Here is a 22,093-nt window from a genome sequence, read left to right as displayed (position 1 = left end):
CGTTCGATGAAGAAACTTGCTCAGCTGCATTGCGGAACAAGGACCATTTGCCCCATAAAGTCTTCTCTTACTTACAGAGTGATCCAAAGTCCCCTTAGACCAGTCGTGTGTGTGTGTTGAACAGAGGTTTCCTTCCACTCAACACGACTGGCAGAGCTGCCTACCACTGGTTGCTGAGCAGCAGGCAGATCTCTCGAGATTTCTTGGAAACCATTAAGCATTGTGTTCCAGGAGTGGGGCAGAGCTGGCCAGGGATCTCGTAGATTTGCTGCCTCTGCAAAGTGGTTGGACCAATAGCACAACCCAGGAGACAACTCCATGAAACAGATATGCTTTAGTCCAAAAGCCTACAGGAAACCCTTTAACGACTGAGCCAGTTCCCAAACGGAGTCAAGGAGAACCACAACCAATGAGAAATGAATGCCTATTTATTGGGGCTGGGTGGAGTGGGAATTGTGTGAAATAATGTTGTTTCTGGAAATGGCCTTGTTCGCTCTGTTGTGTTGCTCCTTGTGACTTGAGAGGTGTCTTCTCGTTTGTCTCTGGGCTCTCAAGCAACATTTTTAATTACAAAGAAGAGACGAATTGGTGAGACCCGTTTTTGCTTGTTCTTGGCAAAGTGTACACAGCTTCTGTGAATTGCTATTGGGAGCAACAGGAGGGAGGGACGAATGATTTCAACCTGGGAAGCATGGAAGGATTAAGTGTAGGAAACAGCGGGAATAAATGTTACCAGAAAAGGACTGACACAGGCTTGCATTTTCTTGGTCGGAAAACAAGTGCACAAGAGGAACATAGCCTTCAAAGAACTATTTGATGGGGGAGGGTCAGGTTTTAATTTGGGGGGCTGCAATGACTGGCATGGTACAGCATTATTCATGGCGTGGGACTGCTTGTGGTGGTGATTGGTAGAAAGGAAAACAGTCCGCCTACATACTACCTCTGCAGCGAATGGCTTTTGTTTATTTCAGGGACTGCAGTTGGGTTGTTCACCTAGTAAAGGGAGCTTTTTTGGAGCTGATTAATGCGCCTTTCCACCAATTAGGCTGTAATCCAAAGGGGGCTCAGCCACCATATCATAACCTCTACCAGGCTCTTGCCAGCAGGGGAGATTCCTGTGGGTTTTCCCACTTTCAAGAATTTCCCTTCCACTGGAAATGATAGAAGAAGCACAAGTAAGGGCTTGAAAACACCTCCATTTGTCCCACTGCTTTCCCCCAGGGAAACTGCAGTTTACTTCTGAATCAGACCAAAAAGCAAGGTGGTTTCCTGCAGAATGCTGTTTGGTAAAGAATTGCCTGTCTCGCAAGTCATGATATGACATGACATCATCTGCCCTGTTATGACATGACCCGACCTGACCTGTCATGACCTGACATTATCATGACATGTCATGTCCCGTCCCAACATGATCTCTCCCCAGAACCTGGCACCAGTCTCACTTGTCGGGCACGTTACCTAGTTCCCCTGCTCTGTTGGTGCTTCTGGGATGCAAAACAAAAACACAACAGAGGGCTGTTCAGTAGCACCTTAGAGACCAGCTAAGTTTTTTTCTTGGTGTAAGCTTTTGTGTGCATACACACTTCTTCAGATAACTGGTATCTGAAGAAGTGTGCATGCACATGGAAGTTTATACCAAAAACAAACAGTTGGTCTTTAAGGTGCTACTGGAATTTTTTTTATATATATATATATAATCGACAACAGAGGGTGAATGTCCTAGAGTGGAAAAAACAGGAATGAGGGGAAAACTCTTAAAACTGCTCTGACTTGCCCTGGGATGATTGTCTGGATGTAAAGAGCAGAATGGGGTCTCCGCTGCCCTCCCCCACAGCTGATAGGCTGGGCAGTCAGTTCCTGCAGTGGTGCTGGAGGGAGGAAAGGGGACATTCCTAGATCCAATTGGATGCTGGGATGAGCTCTTGTGAATTTGTGATGTCCCAGGAAATTCAAGGCACTTGGAGGGTGTGCAAAAAACAGCCTACACATGTGAACCTGTCTACGCAATAAACAGCACAATTCTAAACACACTTCCTAAACAGAAATTTCATTGAGCTCAATGCACTTGGGACTTCCCTCTGTGTAAACATGGTCCAGCTTTCACTGGAGGTTTCTTATTGAAACTTCATTAACAAGGGGTGGATCCTTTCTTTTGTGTAGCAGCAGCTCAAGTGCCATTTGTGTACTACAGTAATACCTCCGCGAATGTCCGCCTTGTCTAGCGTCCATTCTGGCAAATGTCCATGGCAAACCTGGAAGTACTGGAACAGATTACTTCTGGGTTTGCCACTCACACATGCGCAGAAGCGCAAACCACTTGATGCACGTGTGCAGACGCAGCGCTTCGCCCTGCATCCTTTTTGGCTAGCGGCTGGGGCTCTGGAACAGATCCCAGCCACAAAATGAGGTACGACTGTATTTGCAAGTACAATTTTTTAAATCCTGGAAACAGAAAACGTTTTGGCAGTTTCATTTGTGCCCCACAAAAACGGTTCTGTTCCCCTCAAGGGACAGTCATTAGGATTTTGTTGTGACCAGCCTGCAAGGCAGACAGAATGGTATTTATTTTGTTTATCGTGATCGTTCATTCTTCCACATACAAATAAGGAGAGCGTAAAATCCAGAGCGCCTTTCCGCTGTGGCAAACAAGTTAGTTTTTAATGCCCCTTGTTTCTCGCTGTAAGATTTCGATTCCCCACCCCACCAGATAAGCAGGATAAAGTTAGAGCTACGAATTAGAACAGCTTCTCTTGGGGTTTAGTGACTTTACAACATGTAGCCTATCATAACCTACAGTTTCCTCCTTGCCTCAGTTAGTGAAAGACAGCTCTGGAGCAGAGAGGCATCAGGTATTCAAACATTTATGTAACACTAGAGATAAAATGTCACTAGCAATATAAACAGTTGACTTGCAGCCCACGCCATAAATCCTTGGGCACACAAGAAAGGAGTCAGCCGGCATCGGGATTCCTGACATCTTCTGGTAACTGTACTTTCTCCAGATAGCCGCTAAGCCGGGCAGGAGCTTATTTCATGCATTAAATTACTTGCGGCCGAGACAATTAGAAAATCCAAACAATTAGTAAGATATCACATGTCTGCCATGTTATTGTAAACCGGCAAAAGCTCTTCCAAAGTGCCATGTTCCCCGGATTTAAGGAAACGCTGCCCTCTTGTGCAGGAAAATGAAGCAACCACAATATTCCCCCCCCTTTTCTTTGCCAAATAGCCCACTTCTTAACAGCAAGCACAACACAGGGACTCAGCCCTGAAAACCCATTCACAGGGGGAGCAGGGTGGGCAGAGGATATCTTTTCCTTTTTTTTTTTTCTTCTCTGTATCCCAGGCAGAAGGTTGTATGCACAGGCGAAATATTGCTGAACTTTGCAAGCAGTCTAGGAATTTCGTATCTTTTTTAGAATGTCTCAACAGCTCAGATCCAAATTACATGGGGGAACTGGTCTCTTTCCTGCCCTTGTATTATTGGGTCCATAATAACCTGGTGATGTGATGCTGGGTATAAATGCAAATAGGGAAAAGGCTGTTGCTCAGTGGTAAAATCCTCGAGTTCAATCCCTGGTGTTCGCAGGTAGGAGAAGTCTCCTGCCTAAAACCCTGGTGAGGTACTATTAATCAACGTAGACAACACTGAGCTATGCTGAGCTAGATAGACCAATGGCCTGATTCAATATAAGGTGGCTTTGCGTGTGTCACTAATGATAAAAGGGGTTTGATTTTAGCAGTTAAGCAGAATGAATTCTGTCCACTCTTGTTGCATGAGAAGTTGATGGCCTCAGAGTCATGCTTATGTTCACAAACGTCACGTCTGTGTCTTGCTGTCTGTCTTTCTCTTAGAACCGTCCTTCAGGCAGTAACGTGCCAAGCAACGATTAAAGATTTGCTGCAGTTGCGAAGTCTGGCTGGACCGAGTGCCCCCAACAGTTCAACGCCTCCACTGAACTGTTTAACAAACACGGCGCATCGGTAAGTGGCAGAAATGAAATCCGGTCCCTCTGTTGTGCAGAGCAAGGATGCAAAGCAGATAACAACTCACAAACCTCCAGGATCGCTGTAGAGGCCGAAGTGAGCGGGGCTGCTGCTCTTTGTTTAGGCAGCCATAAAAATCCTTTACAGCTTCATCTCTGTGGGAAAATGGAACAGGGACAGAGGGTGCTGAAACTTCTTTCCAAATTCATGTTTAGGCTGCAATCCATGAATAAGCTGCATTGAATTTAACAGGGCTTCCATCTGAGATCACACTTTTTCATTACTTAACTGCAATACCATCGGATGTGGCCATGATGACAGCCATTGATGCAGTTTAAAGCAAGACACCCACTGCCCTGAAATAAATTCCTCATTGTAGCAGGCCAGGATGTAGCTGTGCTGTTTAGAACATTGACGGGGAACCTGTGGACCTCCAAATGGCGTTGGAATCCAGTTCCCGTCATCCCAGCCAGCATGACCAACAGTCATGGATTTCGAGAGTATTAGTTCAACATCACTGGGAGGGCCACAAGCTCCATACCTGTTTGAGAAACAGGGACAGTCAAAGACATTATGCTGCCTGAGGCAAAGGTGACAATCCCTCTCAATTCTATGTGTAGAGGCCAGTGAGCTGGTAGATGAATCTTCCTTCAGCACTGGTGATGGGATAGCATCCTCCACCATACCAGAGGACCTCCGGTGATACCATATGGTGTAGTGGTTAAGAGCGGTGGACTCGTAATCTGGTGACCCGGGTTCGCATCTCTGCTCCTCCACATTGCAGCTGCTGGGTGACCTTGGGCTAGTCACACTTCTCTGAAGTCTCTCAGCCTCACTCACCTCACAGAGTGTTTGTTGTGGGGGAGGAAGGGAAAGGAGAATGTTAGCCGCTTTGAGACTCCTTCGGGTAGTGATAAAGTGGGATATCAAATCCAAACTCCTCCTCTTCTTCTTCATATTGCAACAAAGAAGAATGGCTGGGTGCTCAAGAGGAATGGCCAGACACTGTTCCTGTTTCTCCAGAGCATCTGCTGCTTGAAATGGTTGTCTGCCTCTGCCAAATAGTAGGGCCGGCCTTGTTTAGAAGACCATAAGCAGGGAGATGACTAATATTTATAACATTATGCAGTGTGTAGAGTGAGCACACAGAGAGACATAAGACTAAAATGAAGCTGGTTGGTGGAAGATTCAGGACAAATGGAAGTGCTTCTTCATAAGAAAGCTATGTAATTCAGTACTTGAAGGGCCGGTTATGGTCGGCAACTTAGATGGCTTTACAAGGAGATTAGGCAAAAAATGGAGGACAAGTTTATAATCACTCTTAGTCATGTTGGCTTTCTACTGCCCTTCAGGTTCAGAGGCATAAACCTACCAAATTTGCACATTCTGAAACAGAAGAACTGAAGCACAGCATTTCTTCAAAATGCCCACTCCTCTGAATTTTGCAATGCAGTTCTTCCATGAAGCAATGCATACAATAGTGCATATTCTTCGGTAAAGTGTCCATAAAACATGAATATACTTGTGAAAATAACATATACAATGCATTATTTTAGGGGAAATTGCCTGGGGGGGGGAAAATGTGCATTTGGGGCAAAATCGCATACAAACATCCCTATTAGGAGGGGGGAAATCACAAACTGATGTGGAAAAGTGGAGAGCTGAATTTAAGATTGGAAAACGAAGAAACTGAGAGAAGCCAAAATTAACAGATTCACCCTTCCCTAGAGGGGACCCTTATGCTCAGCTTTGGCCTCCACAAGATCTGGTTGGCCATTGTGGGAAACAGGACACTGAAGTAAATCATCATTTTGTTTGATCCATCAGAGCTCTTATTATGTTTCAGGGAGGTAGCTGGTCAGATATTTGTTGGGAGTGAGTTACTTACAGCAGTGTCAGGAGCAAGCTAGCAGTAAATCACACTGTGCATGTTGGCGTCCCCCCCCCCAAAGCAATCAGAGACTGTGCCTGTGTGGCTGCCTTTGCTTCTCCCGCTTCATGCCTCTTCTGATACTGTTGAGACCAGTGGGGAAGGGAGCTTGCCACAGCAGGCAGGGGAGACACCTGTGACTCTTCGCCATCCTGACTTATCTCTGCTTCTTGGCCTCCCTCCTCCCATCCTCCTGCTTCAGCTTCTGCCTCTGATTCTGGAGTTCTCTCTGCCACAGACTGTCCCAGCTCACTAAGTCCTGTTACCTCCTGAGCTTTGAAGACCTCCTCTTCCCAGTCTTCTTCCTCTTCTCCCTCACCGTTGTGCCAACACCACTTCCTGGGCTCTGGGCCTTCTTCCCTTGGTGGTCGCCCTGCTGGTTCCTCCCACCATTCCTCTGCATCCAACCAGTACATGACAGGCATGTGTCACAACAGGTTAAGAACACCATGCATAGTGTTGCAGTCTTTATGGAGCAGTCATTTGGATTTGTTTATGGGGCAGTTGTATGTCAATAAGCATTCATTCGGCGGTTGATCTCACACTTTTCAACTTGGTTCCTCTTCACTTTCCAAAACCTACTATTTATTTTTTACATGTGCATTTGTTGAGCTATAGAAACAGAGCACTTTAATTCCTTTTAATAGCAGAAATGGAAAGTTCTGTCTTGCTAAATGCTGAGCTACGACCCTAGCCTCCTTCTTTTATGGGCTGGTATTAATTGGACGCGGGTGGCGCTGTGGGTTAAACCACAGAGCCTAGGACTTGCCAATCAGAAGGTCGGCGGTTTGAATCCCCGCGACGGGGTGAGCTCCCGTTGTTCGGTCCCTGCTCCTGCCAACCTAGCAGTTCGAAAGCATGTCAAAGTGCAAGTAGATAAATAGGTACCTCTCCAGCGGGAAGGTAAACGGCATTTCAGTCTGCTGCTCTGGTTCGCCAGAAGCGGCTTAGTCATGCTGGCCACATGACCTGGGAGCTGTCTGCGGACAAACGCTGGCTCCCTCAGCCAATAAAGTGAGATGAGCGCCGCAACCCCAGAGTCGGTCATGACTGGACCTAATGGTCAGGGGTCCTTTTCCTTTTTATTAATTGGACCCAGAAGAAGAGGCAAGCAGATAGGCAACAGCAACAATGGCAAGGTGGTGATGGGTGAATCTTCCTTCTTTTTTGGGGGGGGGAGGAGGGCAAACAAGCTTGAATTCTGGGGGAAGGGTTCCTCTTCACTCACTTGTTTAATATCCAAAACAGCTGCTAGTCTTGTGTCATCTCTAATGCTCACAAACCTCTCACACAGAAGGCTGTTGATTTTCTAACCATTACTATTTCCATTTTTACAAAATCTGAAAAGGGAGGCAGTCGCTATGAACAAAGCCCTTGTCTTGCCAAACGTGGAAAGGAGGTTGAGACGAAACAAGTGATTTTCTTTTTTTCTTGTTCCTTTATGAGGTTGTTAAATGACTGTATCCTCACTTCCAGTGGTCATTTGTTCTGTAGTCTACTTGCCTTCTCATGGGGACACTTAACAGAAAGCAGCCAATGAAGGCAAAATGAAATGTAATGATAAAATACACTCTCACTAAAAAAAAAAAAATCCTTCAGAAGCATTGAGATAATAACTTGGGCATGGGGGAAATCCCCCAGAATTCAAGCTTGTTAAATATTTTGAAATCTGAGTGGGGGGGATTAACTGGGAGGACAAAGAAGTTTAGAATGCGGTTTATTCCATTATGTTAATGAAATGGTTAATTCTATTGCCATAGCAACAAAGAACAGCCATGATAAAAAGCTAAAGGTCTCCACACAAATGCCTGATACAAGGTCTCTCTAGTTCTAAAGCTGATTTTTAGTAGCTACAATAGAAGTGATATGTGTTTTCAATATCGTCTTAAGCTTCCATATCAAAACCCTCTCGCTTAATCCAATAAATAGACTAGAAGCATAAAGTGGCATATATGTTTGCACGTTTAAAACCTGACAAAAGAGGTTTACCGCTACACAATCTTAGCGGAGGATCTCAAGCGAAGATACGGAGGGCAGGAGGTGGATCATAGGCAAGAGTAAAACCGAAAATAAAATATTGTAAGTGGGGATAGCTGTCAGACACACAATACTATATTAAATGCCCAGAAAGAGAACCAAGACAGGGAGAATGAAATTTAAAACTGAGGATGCAGACTATTGCTCCTTTAGTCCCCTTCTTCTTGTTTGGTTGTCTTGAAAAAGCTGTAACAGGGCTTCAGGCAGGATGGATGGAAGCAAGATGATGGAAAAGGGCAGCAGGGCACATCAGGTGAGCTGGATTTAGAGACTGAGACCTGGTTCGAAGTATAAGTGTAAACAGCTGGGAGGTGTTTGGTGCCATCTTAAGAGTCATAGTCTTTCTCATTCTGTCCAACTAGAAAATACTGAGAGGGTGTGCTAGGATAACTATGCAAAGGACTGAATTAACAACAACAACAATAATCACCTCACCCTGGCAAATCATTACTTTGGCTGCATTGCAAAATTTGGAGAAGGGCAAAATTTGAAGGGAGGTTATGTGTTTCAGTTCACACCTCATTTCAGAAACTCAAATGAGGTAAGTTTGCCTTTAAATGTGAATTCAATCAGATTTCTCCCCCGCTTCCCTACTAACAACCTTGACTTACTACCACATGCGAACACTGTCTACAGCTGTTTATTTTGAAAGAGAAAGCCAAAAACAAGCCTCTTGGGTTCAAAGAAGATTTCTAAGGACAGGTTTCAAAAACATCATGCATCACTAGCAATTAAAAATATAGCGCCAACTAAAAGGTGAGCATGTGTAAGTCAGGGAGCAGTGCCATATTTATCTGAATTTGTGAAATGTTTTTTTTTAAAAAAGAATAATCTGAGAGGTGCAAAAACCCTCTGAAGCCAAGTACGAGCAAGAGTTTTGACAAAATAATAAATTAAGAGAAGATTTAGATTGTCTGACTGCCAAGATATAGCTAGACAGGGAGATAATTCTGCCAATTTTAGGGCTTGGTTGAGCCCAATTAGTTTTTCTTCTCTCAAAAAGTTAGAGAGTTAAGAGAGTGCTACTAATACATATATCCTAGTAATTAGTATCTGATTCCCATGCATTCATCATTTTGATTTTATGCTGTTTGGTTTTTTTATACTATCCCCAAGGAAACCTGGCTAGCTGTGAAACCTGTGACCTCTTTAGCGACGTAGCATCACCCTGTCACCGCCATGGATATGAATAGATATTACAATTCACAGAGGAGATGAAGCTACAGTACTATCCGATTCTTGATAAGACAGTCTTGATATGCCATCTGTCCAATTGCATTACAGAAAGTTACCATGAAATGTTTAGGATTGGACCCAGATTACTTACTTTATTTCAGGATTTTGCTGTATTTTTTACTTTATGTATTTTACGTTATTTAGGGCAATCCAAACCCAAGATCTGTCAGGATTGAGTGAGTTTGGAACAGGCAGATCTTGAGAGGGTTATTCCAGTGTAAGTTCCACACTCTGGCCATGAATATGCCAGTGTAACACCTTCAACCTGGCTGAGTCTGACCATGCTGGCTAAGCCGCAGCTCAGCAGAGGAACTTAAGCTGGAGGAATTTATACCATCTTAAGTTACCCAAAGGTGGAGCAAGCAGAGACTTGCATGTATTCCAAGTCAGTCACATGATCTGGCAACCCAGTGGGACTCATGCCAGCTAAACTCTATTTTAAAGACTTGTTTTCTATCTCCAAGGTTGGGGCTGGGTCAGCTGGCAAGTCTCCAGTTCCTGAATCAAGCTTGGAATATGGGTAGGTCACACCAGCTGAACTTAAAATACCAGTTTCCTATGCTTCATATTGCACTGTAATTTGGAAATAACGCCAATTGAACTCAGCGGGATGTTCATTTGCCTAGGCATGCACCGGATTGCAGCATATATTGCCTTCAGGGTGCTGGGCAGCTAAATTATCCCACCCTGAAAAACATATTCAGCATGTTGATATACTCTTAGAAAGCATTAGTTGTCAAAGTCATCTGTAGAAGTCATGGTCCTTTTGTTCAGCCAACTTCTGTGAAGACTTTTCCCTACCAAAACTTGAGTGAAGAAACAAAGTGAAAAAATCCTCAGAAAGGATTTGTTTTCTGAATATAATATAATATAATATTTCTACCCTGTCCATCTGGCTGGGTTTCCCCAGCCACTCTGGGCAGTTTTCAACAGAACATTAAAAACAGGATAAAACTTAAAACATTAAAAACTTCCCTAAACAGGGCTGCCATCAGATGTCTTCTAAAAGTTGGATAGTTGTTTATTTTCTTAACATCTGATGGGAGGGCGTTCCACAGGGCGGGTGCCACCACTGAGAAGGCCCTCTGACTGGTTCCCTGTAACTTCACTTCTCGCTATGAGGGAACCACCAGAAGGCCCTTGGAGCTGGACCTCAGTGTCCTGGCTGAACGATGGGGGTGGAGACACTCCTTCAGGTATACTGGGCCGAGGCTGTTTAGGGCTTTAAAGGTCAGCACCAACACTTTGACTTGTGCTCGGAAACGTCCTGGGAGCCAAAATAGGTCTTTCAGGAGCGGTGTTATATGGGCTCGGCGGCCACTCCCAGTCACCAGTCTAGCCACCACATACTGGATTAATTGCAGTTTCCGGGTTACCTTCAAAGGTAGCCCCACGTAGAGCGCATTGCAGTAGTCCAAGCGGGAGATAACCAGAGCATGCACCACTCTGGTGAGACAGTCCACGGGCAGGTAGGGTCTCAGACAGCGTACCAGGTGGAGTTGGTAGACAGCTGCCCTGGACACAGAATTGACATGCGCCTCCATGGACAGCTGAGAGTCCAAAATGACTCCCAGACTGCATACCTGCTCCTTCAGGGGCACAGTTGTCTCATTCAGGACCAGGGAGTCCCCCACCCCATCCCCACAAAACAAAATAATTGAGAGTCTCTTAGGAAATCACAACACATCTAAAACAGCATTATCTCGCAAGTAAGCAGACGAATGCTGAAATCTGTATGCATAATGACATATTTAGAATTATATCTCTTGTAACCCTGGCAATTTTTGCATTGCATGTCTGTGCTTCGGGAAAGCTGTAGTGACCAACACCAGCTAGCTAGCTTCTTTCAACATTAAGGATGCCAGTTGTGAATTAAGAACTCTCGACGTTGTGGCAAAGATGTTCTTGTAATACGGTGAACAATTATAGCACCTCAGAACAAGATAACACTACACAGCAGGTGGTCTGTTTAATGGTGTCTCTTGAGGTCCTCAGGGGAAGTTGCAAGACAGAAAGAGCATTTTGATACGATTTGGAAACATACCCACAATTTTTTTTTTCTTCTTCTTCTTTGGCCTCTATTTTTATTGATGACATAAGTGAGGAGATGCAACTTGTTATAAAATATTCTTACTATAGAATCTGTTTGCCAAGAAGATCTCTGAGAGAGATCAAGAGATTATACACAAACTCCTAAGGTATGCATTCTTCTAGAATGTTCCCAGAGAAAGCTGAAAACATTTCATCTGAATTTAAGTACAAGACGCGAGTGTGAGACTCAGAAGCTCCTTGGGACTTTGCTGTTTGGCCAAGTTTATTTCCATTTAGGTGTGTAAAGATGCTCAGAGTAATTACAGAACACAAACCAGGAGAGAGTTTAGTAGCTAAGCCTTTAAAAACAGTGTTTCCTAATGTGGGTGGAACTGCCCCCTGGGTGGGCATTGGGATTATGTAGTGGGGCACAAGGAGGCAAGCGGGCAGTGGAGGTGCCAATGACTATCAGACTCCAAAAAGCTGGTATCACTAGAACAAGTTCATCAGCTTTGTTGAATTAATTAAACTAAATAGTTTTACTTGGATTTTGAATAAATGTGCAATTAATTGTTCTTGTTTTGTAATTTACTGTGTTATTGCGGGCCCAGTCGCATAGCTGCCCACTCCCAGGTCAGTGTCTACGTGTGATATATGATTAATAACCAAGGCAAAGAATCTGGATTAAAAATGACCACAACTTTATTGATTACAGATGTTGGTGGAATTTTGGTTCAGGCATTCCATTCCAGCCTCTTGCTGGAAGGCCGGAAGCACCTCAGGTCGTGCCAGGATTATGGCCTCCCCAAGACGCTGATCTACTGAGTTGGCCACCCCAAGACCGCAGAGTGCGAGAGGAAGGGGTAAGCATCCATTATCTTCCTTAGTGGGTTGGGCAAAGAACTATTCTAAACAATGCTTTCTATAGGACAGGGGAAATCAATTTATGGAACCACCCAGAAAAGTTTGGGAACCACTGCTTTAAAACTTGACTGATAAAAGGACACACCCAAGACAGACAGTGTAGCTTTATCTGCAATACTGTTGGGTTTTTGATACTTTCTAGAAACCACGTGGTCCAAGCCCCTCACAAGTTCAAGACCGTTTACATTACACAAACTCATATATATATATATATATATATCTCAAAATTTATGGGTTCCATTGAAAAGAAGCCTTTTTCTTACCAGATATCAAAATGCCGTTTTTGTGTCTGCATCTTTACTTTTATGAAACTGTTCTGCTGTTTTTATGTTGTGTTTTTGTATACCGCTTATAGATTTTAAAATACTAAGTTGTTTAGGAATACTTAAAGACAAAACCCAATAGCTCCAAGAGAAGCATGAAAGTAGAGCAGTGCAACATAGCCAAGCTATGAATCGATTTAGTCTGTGAAAATACCACATTAATCTGCTTTGTCTTTGATTTGCTTACCTGCTTGGATGTTATTCAGGGCCTGACATTAATTAAAAGCTATGAAAAGATCCCTGACAAATAGCCACAGAAAACATAACATCTGTCAGAGTTAGTAGGTACTTTTAACATGCCTGTGTTCACTTTAGGACTGCTACCTTTTAAGTGTCAACAAGGCATGTGCATCTGGTCATGTTGGGTTATTAAATATGGAGATGGAATCTCTCTCCCTAGCAACATTATAGCTAAGTGCCATGAGGTTGATGGAGAATTACACAGTATCTACATTGCCTGATAGAGTGAATTAATCAATATGTCCTCTATCAAAATGGTGAACACATCATCTTTGATTTGTTAATGCTGTAAAAATTACTGTTGCATGCTGGGATTTTATTTCTTATGGAAAAAAAGTCATGGCAGCCACACCTATGGAGGAAATTTCAAGTTGCTCTGGGCAGAGCTCTTGAAAAATGAACAACCTGCATGGGTTATTTCATTTATTTGGACATTTAAATCCTGGTTGTTGTTTTGCTGCATGCAGGGAGGTCCCCACCCCTGAAAAAAATAAAAAGAATTGCTTCTCTATATCCCCAAAATTGTGGAGGGTTGTTAATTAATTTCAACAATAGTGTGGTCAGTAAAATGTTAGTTGAATACCACCCTACAAATAGTGATGAAATAGAAACTGCAATTTCCCCCGCAAAAGCCATTTAGAAAGACGCATACAAACCAGGCTGCACAATGTTCTTTAATTCTGATTTATTAACCTTGTAAAAAGTACAGAAATCTGAACATAAGGATTATTTAATAAGCACGATCGAAATTTTGTATTTTTAAGTTGATGGCAGAGAGTATAAAGAAATGAAGAGATCCATTGTTAGGTACTTTAAATATCAAACAGCATGTGGCTTTCTTTGGGATACAGCAGCTAGTGCATGAACACCCTAACTGAAAATGAGGAATAAGTTGTAACTGACTAGGCTTGGGCAATATATTGCCTAGGACCGCCATGCCAGCTTCACTCAGTGGTATCACTGGTGAAACCACCACCGCTCTTGAGTCCCCCTGCCTCCAGCACCCAGAGGGAAAAACAAGCTGCAGGCAGAGAGGGACGCAGGAGTGGAGGCGGTTTCACCAGAGATACACCCCGAGTGAGACCGGCCTTGCACTCTGCCCTCCAAGTGTTGCAGATGAAGAAACAAGCTGCATTGGCGAGTGCACTGCTGCCCTTGCCTCAGCCAAGCAGTTTTACGGATCCCCGACCGGCTGCCAGCTTGCATGACCTAGCGGTAGGGTAGGGGCTCTGCTAAAGTGCCCCCCTCCCCAGCAGAGAGAGCCCCAATTGTGCTCCTGCTTTCTTGTTGGGGTGGGATTTGTGGCTGCTCAGCGGGCTCCAGTGTGGTGTAGTGGTTAAGAGCTGGTGAACCGGGTTCACATCCCCGCTCCTCCACACGCAGCTGCTGGGTGACCTTGGGCCAGTCACACTTCTCTGAAGTCTCTCAGCCTCACTCACCTCACAGAGTGTTTGTTGTGGGGGAGGAAGGGAAAGGAGAATGTTAGCCGCTTTGAGACTCCTTAGGGTAGTGATAAAGTGGGATATCAAATTCAAACTCTTCTCCAGGCAGGTGTAGCTTTGCTTAGTTGCATCTTTTCCTCCTGGGTAGAACAACCACCGCAGGAGGAAAGAGGCAATTGTATGGAGCCTGACAGGGTCTGCACTTGGCTACTGCTGCCTGGTCTGTCTTTGGGGAGTGGGCAAGGAAGCTTGCTCAGTTGGTGGCAAAGGCCTTTTTGCTCCCCAGCTGAGCAGCAGGCTGGGTCCAGCTGTATTAGCCCAAGAGCCGCTGGGGTGAAAGCAGTGGCAGTTTCACCCCAAGCCAATACAGATTCTTTCAACATCGTGGTTTATTGCCAAACCGTGATGTTTGGCTGCTGATACGCCACAATGTTGAAAACCCAACATCGCCCAGCCCCTGTTACTGACATGCTAATTTAGAATAGTGGGAAATCTCTGTCTCTCCCTCCCTTACTGTAGTTCTACCGTAAACAAACACACAGCCAATTTAGGTTGAAAACTCTGAGGTAAATAGTTGTCAGCATATTACCGCCATATGTCGCAAAGACACGGGTTCTATTTCTGAGAAGCAAATACTCAAAAATAAAACACATGCCTTTGCAACATATGGCGGTAATATGCTGACAACTATTTACCTCAGAGTTTTCAACCTAAATTGGTTGTGTGTTTGTTTGCAGTGAAATACACGGCTAATAAACATTTCTCATGTAATTAAAAAGTTATTCACTTCCTGACATGGCGCTTACTTACCGCACAGTTGCAGAACGTGCATTTCCTAAGCCATACTGCACAAGAGATATAAAATTGCTATACTGTGCCTATAACTTTTCACTCACAAAACTCTGCCCATGTGGAATGGATGCCACAAGCTTCCACTCTGGCCTGCATCCCATGGGTGACTTCCACATGGGTTAGGCCATTGTCCTGGATGCACAAGAACCCTCCTGGCTGTTCCCAAAAACATGAGGGCCTCCTGCACTTCACACAACTTTGGGCTGCTCCTCTGCCCCAGGGCACTAGAGCACTATATCATCCTCTTTTTGGAGACAGGATGTGTGCCTGGAATGGGCACCTCAGTGTTAGTGAGGTACAGGGAATATCTGGGCCCCATTCTGTATATTCAGCACAGAGGCTGTATTGGTCTGGGGTGAGGAGAAGATGGCCCAGCAGAAACCTGTGGGCTTCCCTTCCATGCATGAAATGGACACCTGTAGGGCTGGAAAACATTCACGTATGTGACATTTTCACTTAGCGTATCTGCCCAACTGCTCTGCGTTGCACAGGTTGTTCCTGCTAAAAACTGGCACCACTCTCTTTTGTTTGGCAAGAGTTGCAGAGAGCCTCTCTATATGGGCGAAAAAAGGAATTGCCGCCTTGCACTGCAAGAATAATCTCATCTTCCAAAGAGTGCACGGATGCAACAGAAAGACGCCATAAATCAGATTCTTGAGCTAACGCTTGCATTTGAAATAATATAGCTAATAGACATGCTCTGGAGATTCATTAACAGAAACAAAGAAATCATGCAAGCTACTGAAAAAAGCACTGAATGGTGAAGAGTGCATTGTATTTGCAAATTTAGTTTTTAATGCCTAGTCAAAAGCAGAATTTAGGGAGAATTAAGGTAATACAGTGCCATATGCTGCAGCCGTTGAAACTGATTAATAGTTCAGAAATACCCATTTAAACCTCTTTTTACATCCTCCTGTAAAACACACACACACATTGAATCTGCATTGCTTTGTTTGTGTGTTTTGCAGTTAATTACATCTTCTAAAAAACAGTTTTAAAAGGAAATGAAATGTGTAATTACCAAATGTTTCCCTGGTAACAAAGTTGGTTTGTGTGTCGGGGTTTAGCTGATTTGGTGGGAGCGGGGAGAGACCCCTCTCCTAATTTTGTGGGGGGTTATGAGGAAGAAATCACCAAAGCCACCATAGCGTGCAAGAATTTGCAGAAAGAAAAAGAAAAAGTAAAGTTCTGCTTCTGGGGGGTGGGGGTGGGAAAGACAAGGATAGCTAACATTTGATAAACTAGCCGCTGCTGGTCTGAAGGCTAAATAAAAAATAAAAAAATTAAATTGGAAAATGCAGCTGACATTATAGCAGTCTCCCATCATTAGGTGTCCCCCCGCAATTCTTTTTTAACATAGTTGTTGTTGCTGGTACTAATTAGATAGCAAATCAATAGAATCAAGTAAATGTAAGGTTCGCTTTAACTGCTGGTCTGATCACCTCAGCACACTGGGTTCACAGCTAAGGGCAGGCCTCTCTTTGGTTCATAAGGTGTTGTCCTGGAAACCATTCGGATGCAGTCAATAATAGGGCAGACACTGAGACACAGAGTGCAGCCTGTACAACTGTCAGTAACAGTGGGCAGGTGGGTTTCTGGATCAAATTGTATAGCCTGCAAGCAGAAATAAACAGCACTGATGTCACTCACAGAAAAGGTCAAAAACAACCCCATTTTTAGCATCCACATTTCCTGTAGTTGAGGTGCTTGGAGACATCTTTGTCTGGTTCCGCACTGCAGCTATAGTAACAGTTTCAACCATTAAGAAAATGCATTTTGAAAAATTATGAACACAGTAGCCCTGCTAGAAATCAACACACACACCATTTTTAGTTAAAAACCGAGTCGAGCCTTCGAGCCTCAGGACACGTCGTGTCCATGATATTTAAGTTCCATGAAGATATTTTTGTTTTCTGTGAAATCAATCTTTCAGAGCACAATGATTTACTGGTGTTATTATTGCAGAAAGCTAAACAGCTCAGTTCTGCGTGGCTTCTGCAGAAATATTTCCACAAATGTTAATATTAATAACAGTGGTACTATAGTAATAATAATAATAAGCTACATAAAGTCATTGAAAACAGCAGCAACTCTTGGTTTTGCCAGAAGGTGTACATAAATTCATCAGTGAGCTGCAGCCAATGAATTTTCCTTGAATGATACACATCTTTTAAAAACGCATTTTGGAACGCTTGAAAAATCTTCAGTGTGTATCTGAAATGCCCCATTTCCTTATTCTGCTTCTGCAGAGCCTGAGACAGCACCCTTCAGAGAATAAACTCTGAAGGCGGCTTACTGATTTACACTAGGGGTGGATCTACACACAGGGAAAGAAACACACTATAAATAAGTCAGAAATTAAATCCTTTTAAGAGAAAAAATGTGGTGTAAAATTGCATAGAAAAGTTTTCTGCTCTACTGCACCATCAGGCATTGCATGATTATTTAAAATGCTGTGGGTTTTTTTTTTTACTAACGTTGTCAATGTGTGTTGGCTCCATTTCTGAAGAACAGGCTAGACACTTGTCTCACCTCATGTGTGACTGCTTTGATTTTCCTTGGGAGGATCTTGGGTGGAGGCCACCTTCTTTAGTGGTCCATTTTTTTTTTGTTCCAGATAAAAGAGCTTTTGCCTGACTGGGATGCGTCCTCAAATTGTGTAATGCCTCCATTACTGAGGTAAGAGTTACCCCTGTTGCTCTGCACACCTAGGCTCATGGCTCCATCTCCCCAGGCAATACTGCCCCAGGATTAGGGAGCATGGACCTCTGTCCCTAATGCAAAGACTTCTACTCCCCATATGGCTGAGCTTCCTGGCAGCTTGGCAAACCACACACATCACAGTGGACCTCTCAAAGGGCTGGGCACTCCTTGCATTGTTTGCAAACACATTAGAAATCTGATCCACACACCTGAATCAAAGGAGAGGCAGCAGCTACTATGATGCAAAATTGAATACTTAAAAGAGACCAGAGAGGCTACAGGTTTTGGCAAGCAGACCTAGCACAGCGTTGTTCATCAGGGAATCACCATCAGGGCTTCCCAACTAGCACCGCCAGATCAATTATTAGAGTGCAAGGACTGTTGGTCAGGGTTAGTGCGACTTTTTTAGTCAGCGACTGCAACACTCTGCTTAGAAATTAACCACAGCCCAGGTACAACCAAATGCTACCTACTGCATGCACTAATATGCTTTACAGTGGTGCCTTGCAAGACGAAATTAATTCGTTCCGCAAGTTTTTTCTTCTTGCGAGTTTTTCGTCTTGCGAAGCATGGTTTCCCATAGTAATGCATTAAAAATCAATTAATGCGTTCCTATAGAGACCGCTTGCCAGGCTGGCGGTGCGGAGAAGGGCTTTTCTCCCCACCGCAAGCCTTCAGCACAGGTACGGGAACAGAGGCGAAGGCGCACAGCGCTTCTCCTCTGTTCCAGGGGCTTGTGGTGGGAGGAGGGTTTTTCCTCCCCACCGCCAACATTCAGAACAGCATTCTGAATGTTGGCGGTGGGAAGGAAAACCCTCTTCCCGCCGCCAGCCTTCAGAGCAGCCTTCTGAAGGCTGACAGTGGGAGGAGGTTTCTCCGCCCCACCGCCAGCCTCGGACAGGTACGGGAACGGAGGGGAAGGCGCACAGCGCTTCTCCCCTGTTCCCGGGGCTGGCGGCGGGAGGAGGGTTTTCCTTCCCACCGCCAACATTTAGAATGCTGCAGAGAGACCTCCTCCCGCCGCCAGCCTTTGGAGGAGCCTTCCGAAGCCTGGCGGGGGGAGGAGGGCTCTCTGCCCCATCGCCAGCCTTCGGAGGAGCCTTCCGAAGCCTCGCGGGGGGAGGAGGTCTCTCCGCCCCACCGCCAGCCTTCGGAGGAGGTCCGAGGACAGTGGGGAATACGCGCTGCGCTTCCCCGCTGTCCCGGAGATTTCCCTATGGGCTTTTGTCTTGCGAAGGAAAACCATAGGGAAATTCGTTTTGCGAAGCGCCTCCAAAACGGAAAACCCTTTCGTCTAGCTGGTTTTCCGTCTTGCGAGGCATTCGTCTTGCGGGGCACCACTGTATTTATAGCACCTTGCATTACTTTGCCCCCTTTGAAATGCATGGGTTAATCACATTCTTATTCTTGTTGTTGCCGCTGCTTCATTTCAGAGCAAGTTCCTCTGGCACAAAGAGGCCACTATTCCATTGTTAAAAACAAAACACCAGAAACATTATTGCTGCTGCAAGTGAACTAAATTATTTTGCACTGTCACTGTAACATATTATAGTACATTTTTATTAGACTATGATGGTCTTTGATAACAGCGCTCTGTAACACAAACTCAGCATTGGTGGCTCTCTTATCTTCCGTTTCCATAGTTTTCAACTATGTGAAGCTGGGTTTTAAACTTCATGTTTACTTGCATTAACCCTTTTCTGGGGGAAAAATATCTCTGTGGACCCAGACAGGCTGTTCTGCTCCAGGCCCTGATTTTGCAGCAACCTCAGATTTTATATATATATATATATATATATATATATATATATATATATATATATATAATGAACAAAATGAACTTTACAAATGGTTTGCTTGCTGCTTGCAGCTACTGCGGAGAACATGTGCTTTGCCAGCTCACCTTAAGCAGACATACAAATCTGATCTGACCGGTGGAGCTGAGGGGGAAGCAATGTACCAGCAAAGACTGCAAGTCGGCAGTGAAGGCAGGGCTGGCTGAGAGGGGTAAACGTTGGGAAAAGATACACCAAAAAAAATAAAAATAAACGTATCACTGCTTCTGGCAGGCAGACTCTGTGGGGGAGGTCATTTACAGGATTATCTAGCTAGAGCAAGGGTTGCCAAACATTTTGGGCCTATGGGCACATTTGGGATTTGAAGAGAGTGCCGCAGGCACAGCATCTCTGCTCACTTCTCTCCCTGCGCTCCTGGGTCATGCTCTCGGTGTTGAGCAGGCACAGAGAAAGTGTGTAAACATACACACATGCACCTGCAGAGTTTCTCTGCTTTTCCATGAGGTCTGGGTAAAAAGCCAGATCTGGCGGAATTAAAACAACTGCATGATTTCCTTGCAAAGTCAGCCTCAAATTAAAGCGTACATTGGTAGGCTGCAGAGTAAAAACCAATGAGACAGCACAAAGCTCCTGTTCTCCAGTCCAGTGCTAGCTCCGCATGTTGCGCACAGCTAGTAGTTGCAGATATGAAAGCCCATCTCTATCGAAAGATGCAGAAGGCCAGTATGCACACTGCAATGTGGACACATAATTGTAGGGGTTGTATATGTTCATATCCTCACTGGATCAAGATGCTGGTGTGAACGAGGGCTCGCTACCACCACACTGCCTTGCCTTCCCAGCAACAACTTACTTCCTTAGTTTCAAGATATTTGCTATTTAATCTATACTATGTGCCTTACCGAAGCTGAAGACTTCCTTGCTCTGATATAGATACTGAGGCTGTCACTGAATCAGCTGAAACCTATTGGAGTTTTACATAATTTGTTTAGACTCTGGCGTGTACACCGTCAAAAGGGACGCATGGCCCCATTGCAAGCAAAATTCTCATAACCCCAGTGTGGATCTTCCACGGTTTTTCTGCAGCCTGCAATATTGGGAGGACAATGGCAGCTCCACTCTGGATGCTGTGCAGCAGGAAAATAAACAGGGAGAGCTGAAGGCGTGTGCTCTGTGCATCCCAAGTCTCTACGAAACCCGCTTTATTGACAACCCCTGAAAATGGATCGGACACGGTTCATGCAGTCTATACCTGAGAGTGCACCAGTGTTAATTTCCAGTATCTTGTAAATCTCCTTTTCCCATATGCCCATCAACAGACAGTAGATCCCTTCTGCCTCAGCAGCGAAAAAGATAACTCACAGTGCCCTTTTGCTAATTACAGCATCTTACCTGGTAGCCAGAATCATTACAGGTCATGTAGCATTTGCCACAGTTGATACACATTTCCTCATCAATCAGAGCCAGAACTTGCTCCGTATTACTGAGCTCTCCATATGTTCCAATATACCGCAGTGCTTTTCCAATTACATCCTAGGTTGGGGAGGTGGGAGGTGGGGAGGGGGAGGAAGAGAAGAAAAGCATTATTGAAACACTTTGGAGATATCCAAGGTTGTTTTATGGCCAAAGCAAAGCACTTGACAGCATGTTTCTGAAGGATGTTGTTTTGCAGGCACTACGGCAATGCTGGGAATGATGGGACGAGTCAAAAGCACTTCATGCTTGCTACACTGCAAAATGTGGATAACAGGTATTGATGGATAAGCAGCTCAAGCATTGGCAGAGCTAAAAATAGCCAGGCCACACAAGGACCCTGCCTTTCAGATCTGCATGCATCAGAGGTAGCATTTAATTAAATCATCCTCAGTGACCATTGTTTAGCGCAACAGGAAGCAACGGGAGAAGTGACATGACACGCACAGCCTGCCTATAGCATCCATGGCTGCTGTTCATTAGCACACCTCGGAGTACTCATTACGAGAGAAGAAAAGGAGGCCATTAAACAACAGGGAACAAAGGACAGCGCCATTGGAAAGAACATGCAAATGGCCTGGCGACCCAAACACACGTTATTGCAGTCATCATTAGTTTTCAGTCAATTGAGCCGATCGTGCCGTGCTGTAGTTTCGTTACCCAAATCTTGTTTGGATGAAATTTTGACAGGGAAGATTTACAAAGATGGCATGCTAGCCCTCTGTAAGGGTCGCACAACTTTGCAATAGGACAGGGGCAGCCAACGTGCTGCCTACGGGATGTCATTGGACTCCGACTCCCAACAAATGCCAGCCAGCATGGCCAAAAAACCCACAATCAGTAGTTTGAATGACTACAGACCAGTTGCACTGACTCCAATCATCATGAAGTGTTTTGAGAAACTGGTGCGCCGTCACATTATTTCCTGTCTTCCATCAACTTTTGACAACTATCAGTTTGCATACAGGGCAAATAGATCCACAGAAGACGCTATCACCACCACTCTCCATGCTGCTCTGTCCCATCTGGAGCAGCCGGGGAGTTATGTGAGGCTGCTGTTTGTGGATTTTAGCTCTGCTTTTAACACTATCCTCCCCCATAGACTGGTGTCCAAGCTAG

At 44.6% G+C, this 22,093-nt stretch overlaps 1 protein-coding gene and 2 long non-coding RNA genes across 7 annotated transcripts in view; 2 read left to right on the top strand and 1 right to left on the bottom strand.

Annotated features, from left to right (window-relative positions):
* The window catches only part of LOC309372215, a 45,735-nt gene extending 36,543 nt beyond the window's left edge, over window positions 1–9,192 (top strand). The window contains exons 2-4 of one of the 2 annotated variants that reach the window (XR_014169432.1): window positions 3,856–3,984; window positions 8,317–8,495; window positions 9,071–9,192. This is a non-coding gene — a long non-coding RNA (uncharacterized lncRNA). Of the gene's footprint in view, window positions 1–2,065; window positions 3,985–8,316; window positions 8,496–9,070 lie in introns of those variants that run through there. The other variant, XR_014169433.1, reaches the window with a different exon arrangement.
* Window positions 9,193–9,653: 461 nt separating this feature from the next.
* The window catches only part of LOC309371548, a 40,822-nt gene continuing 28,382 nt past the window's right edge, over window positions 9,654–22,093 (top strand). For 2 of the 3 annotated variants that reach the window (XR_014169180.1, XR_014169181.1), the window contains exons 1-3: window positions 9,654–9,710; window positions 11,937–12,084; window positions 17,620–17,681. This is a non-coding gene — a long non-coding RNA (uncharacterized lncRNA). Of the gene's footprint in view, window positions 9,711–11,936; window positions 12,085–17,619; window positions 17,682–21,173; window positions 21,252–22,093 lie in introns of all 3 variants that reach the window. The other variant, XR_014169182.1, reaches the window with a different exon arrangement.
* DPYD (dihydropyrimidine dehydrogenase) overlaps window positions 15,775–22,093 on the bottom strand; it is a 505,368-nt gene continuing 499,049 nt past the window's right edge. For both annotated transcript variants that reach the window (XM_081914137.1, XM_081914136.1), the window contains exons 23-24: window positions 20,894–21,034; window positions 15,775–16,616 (exon numbers count right to left, since the gene is read on the bottom strand). In XM_081914137.1, the coding sequence (XP_081770263.1) occupies window positions 16,446–16,616; window positions 20,894–21,034 (312 nt within the window). In that variant the 3' untranslated portion in view covers window positions 15,775–16,445. The remainder of the gene's footprint in view (window positions 16,617–20,893; window positions 21,035–22,093) is intronic.

This window comes from Podarcis melisellensis (genome assembly GCF_964234715.1).
Source record: "Podarcis melisellensis genome assembly, chromosome: 6".
Taxonomy (NCBI): Eukaryota; Metazoa; Chordata; class Lepidosauria; order Squamata; family Lacertidae; genus Podarcis; species Podarcis melisellensis.
Note: the sequence above shows the minus strand (reverse complement) of the source record. Positions and strands in the feature narration are given on the sequence as shown.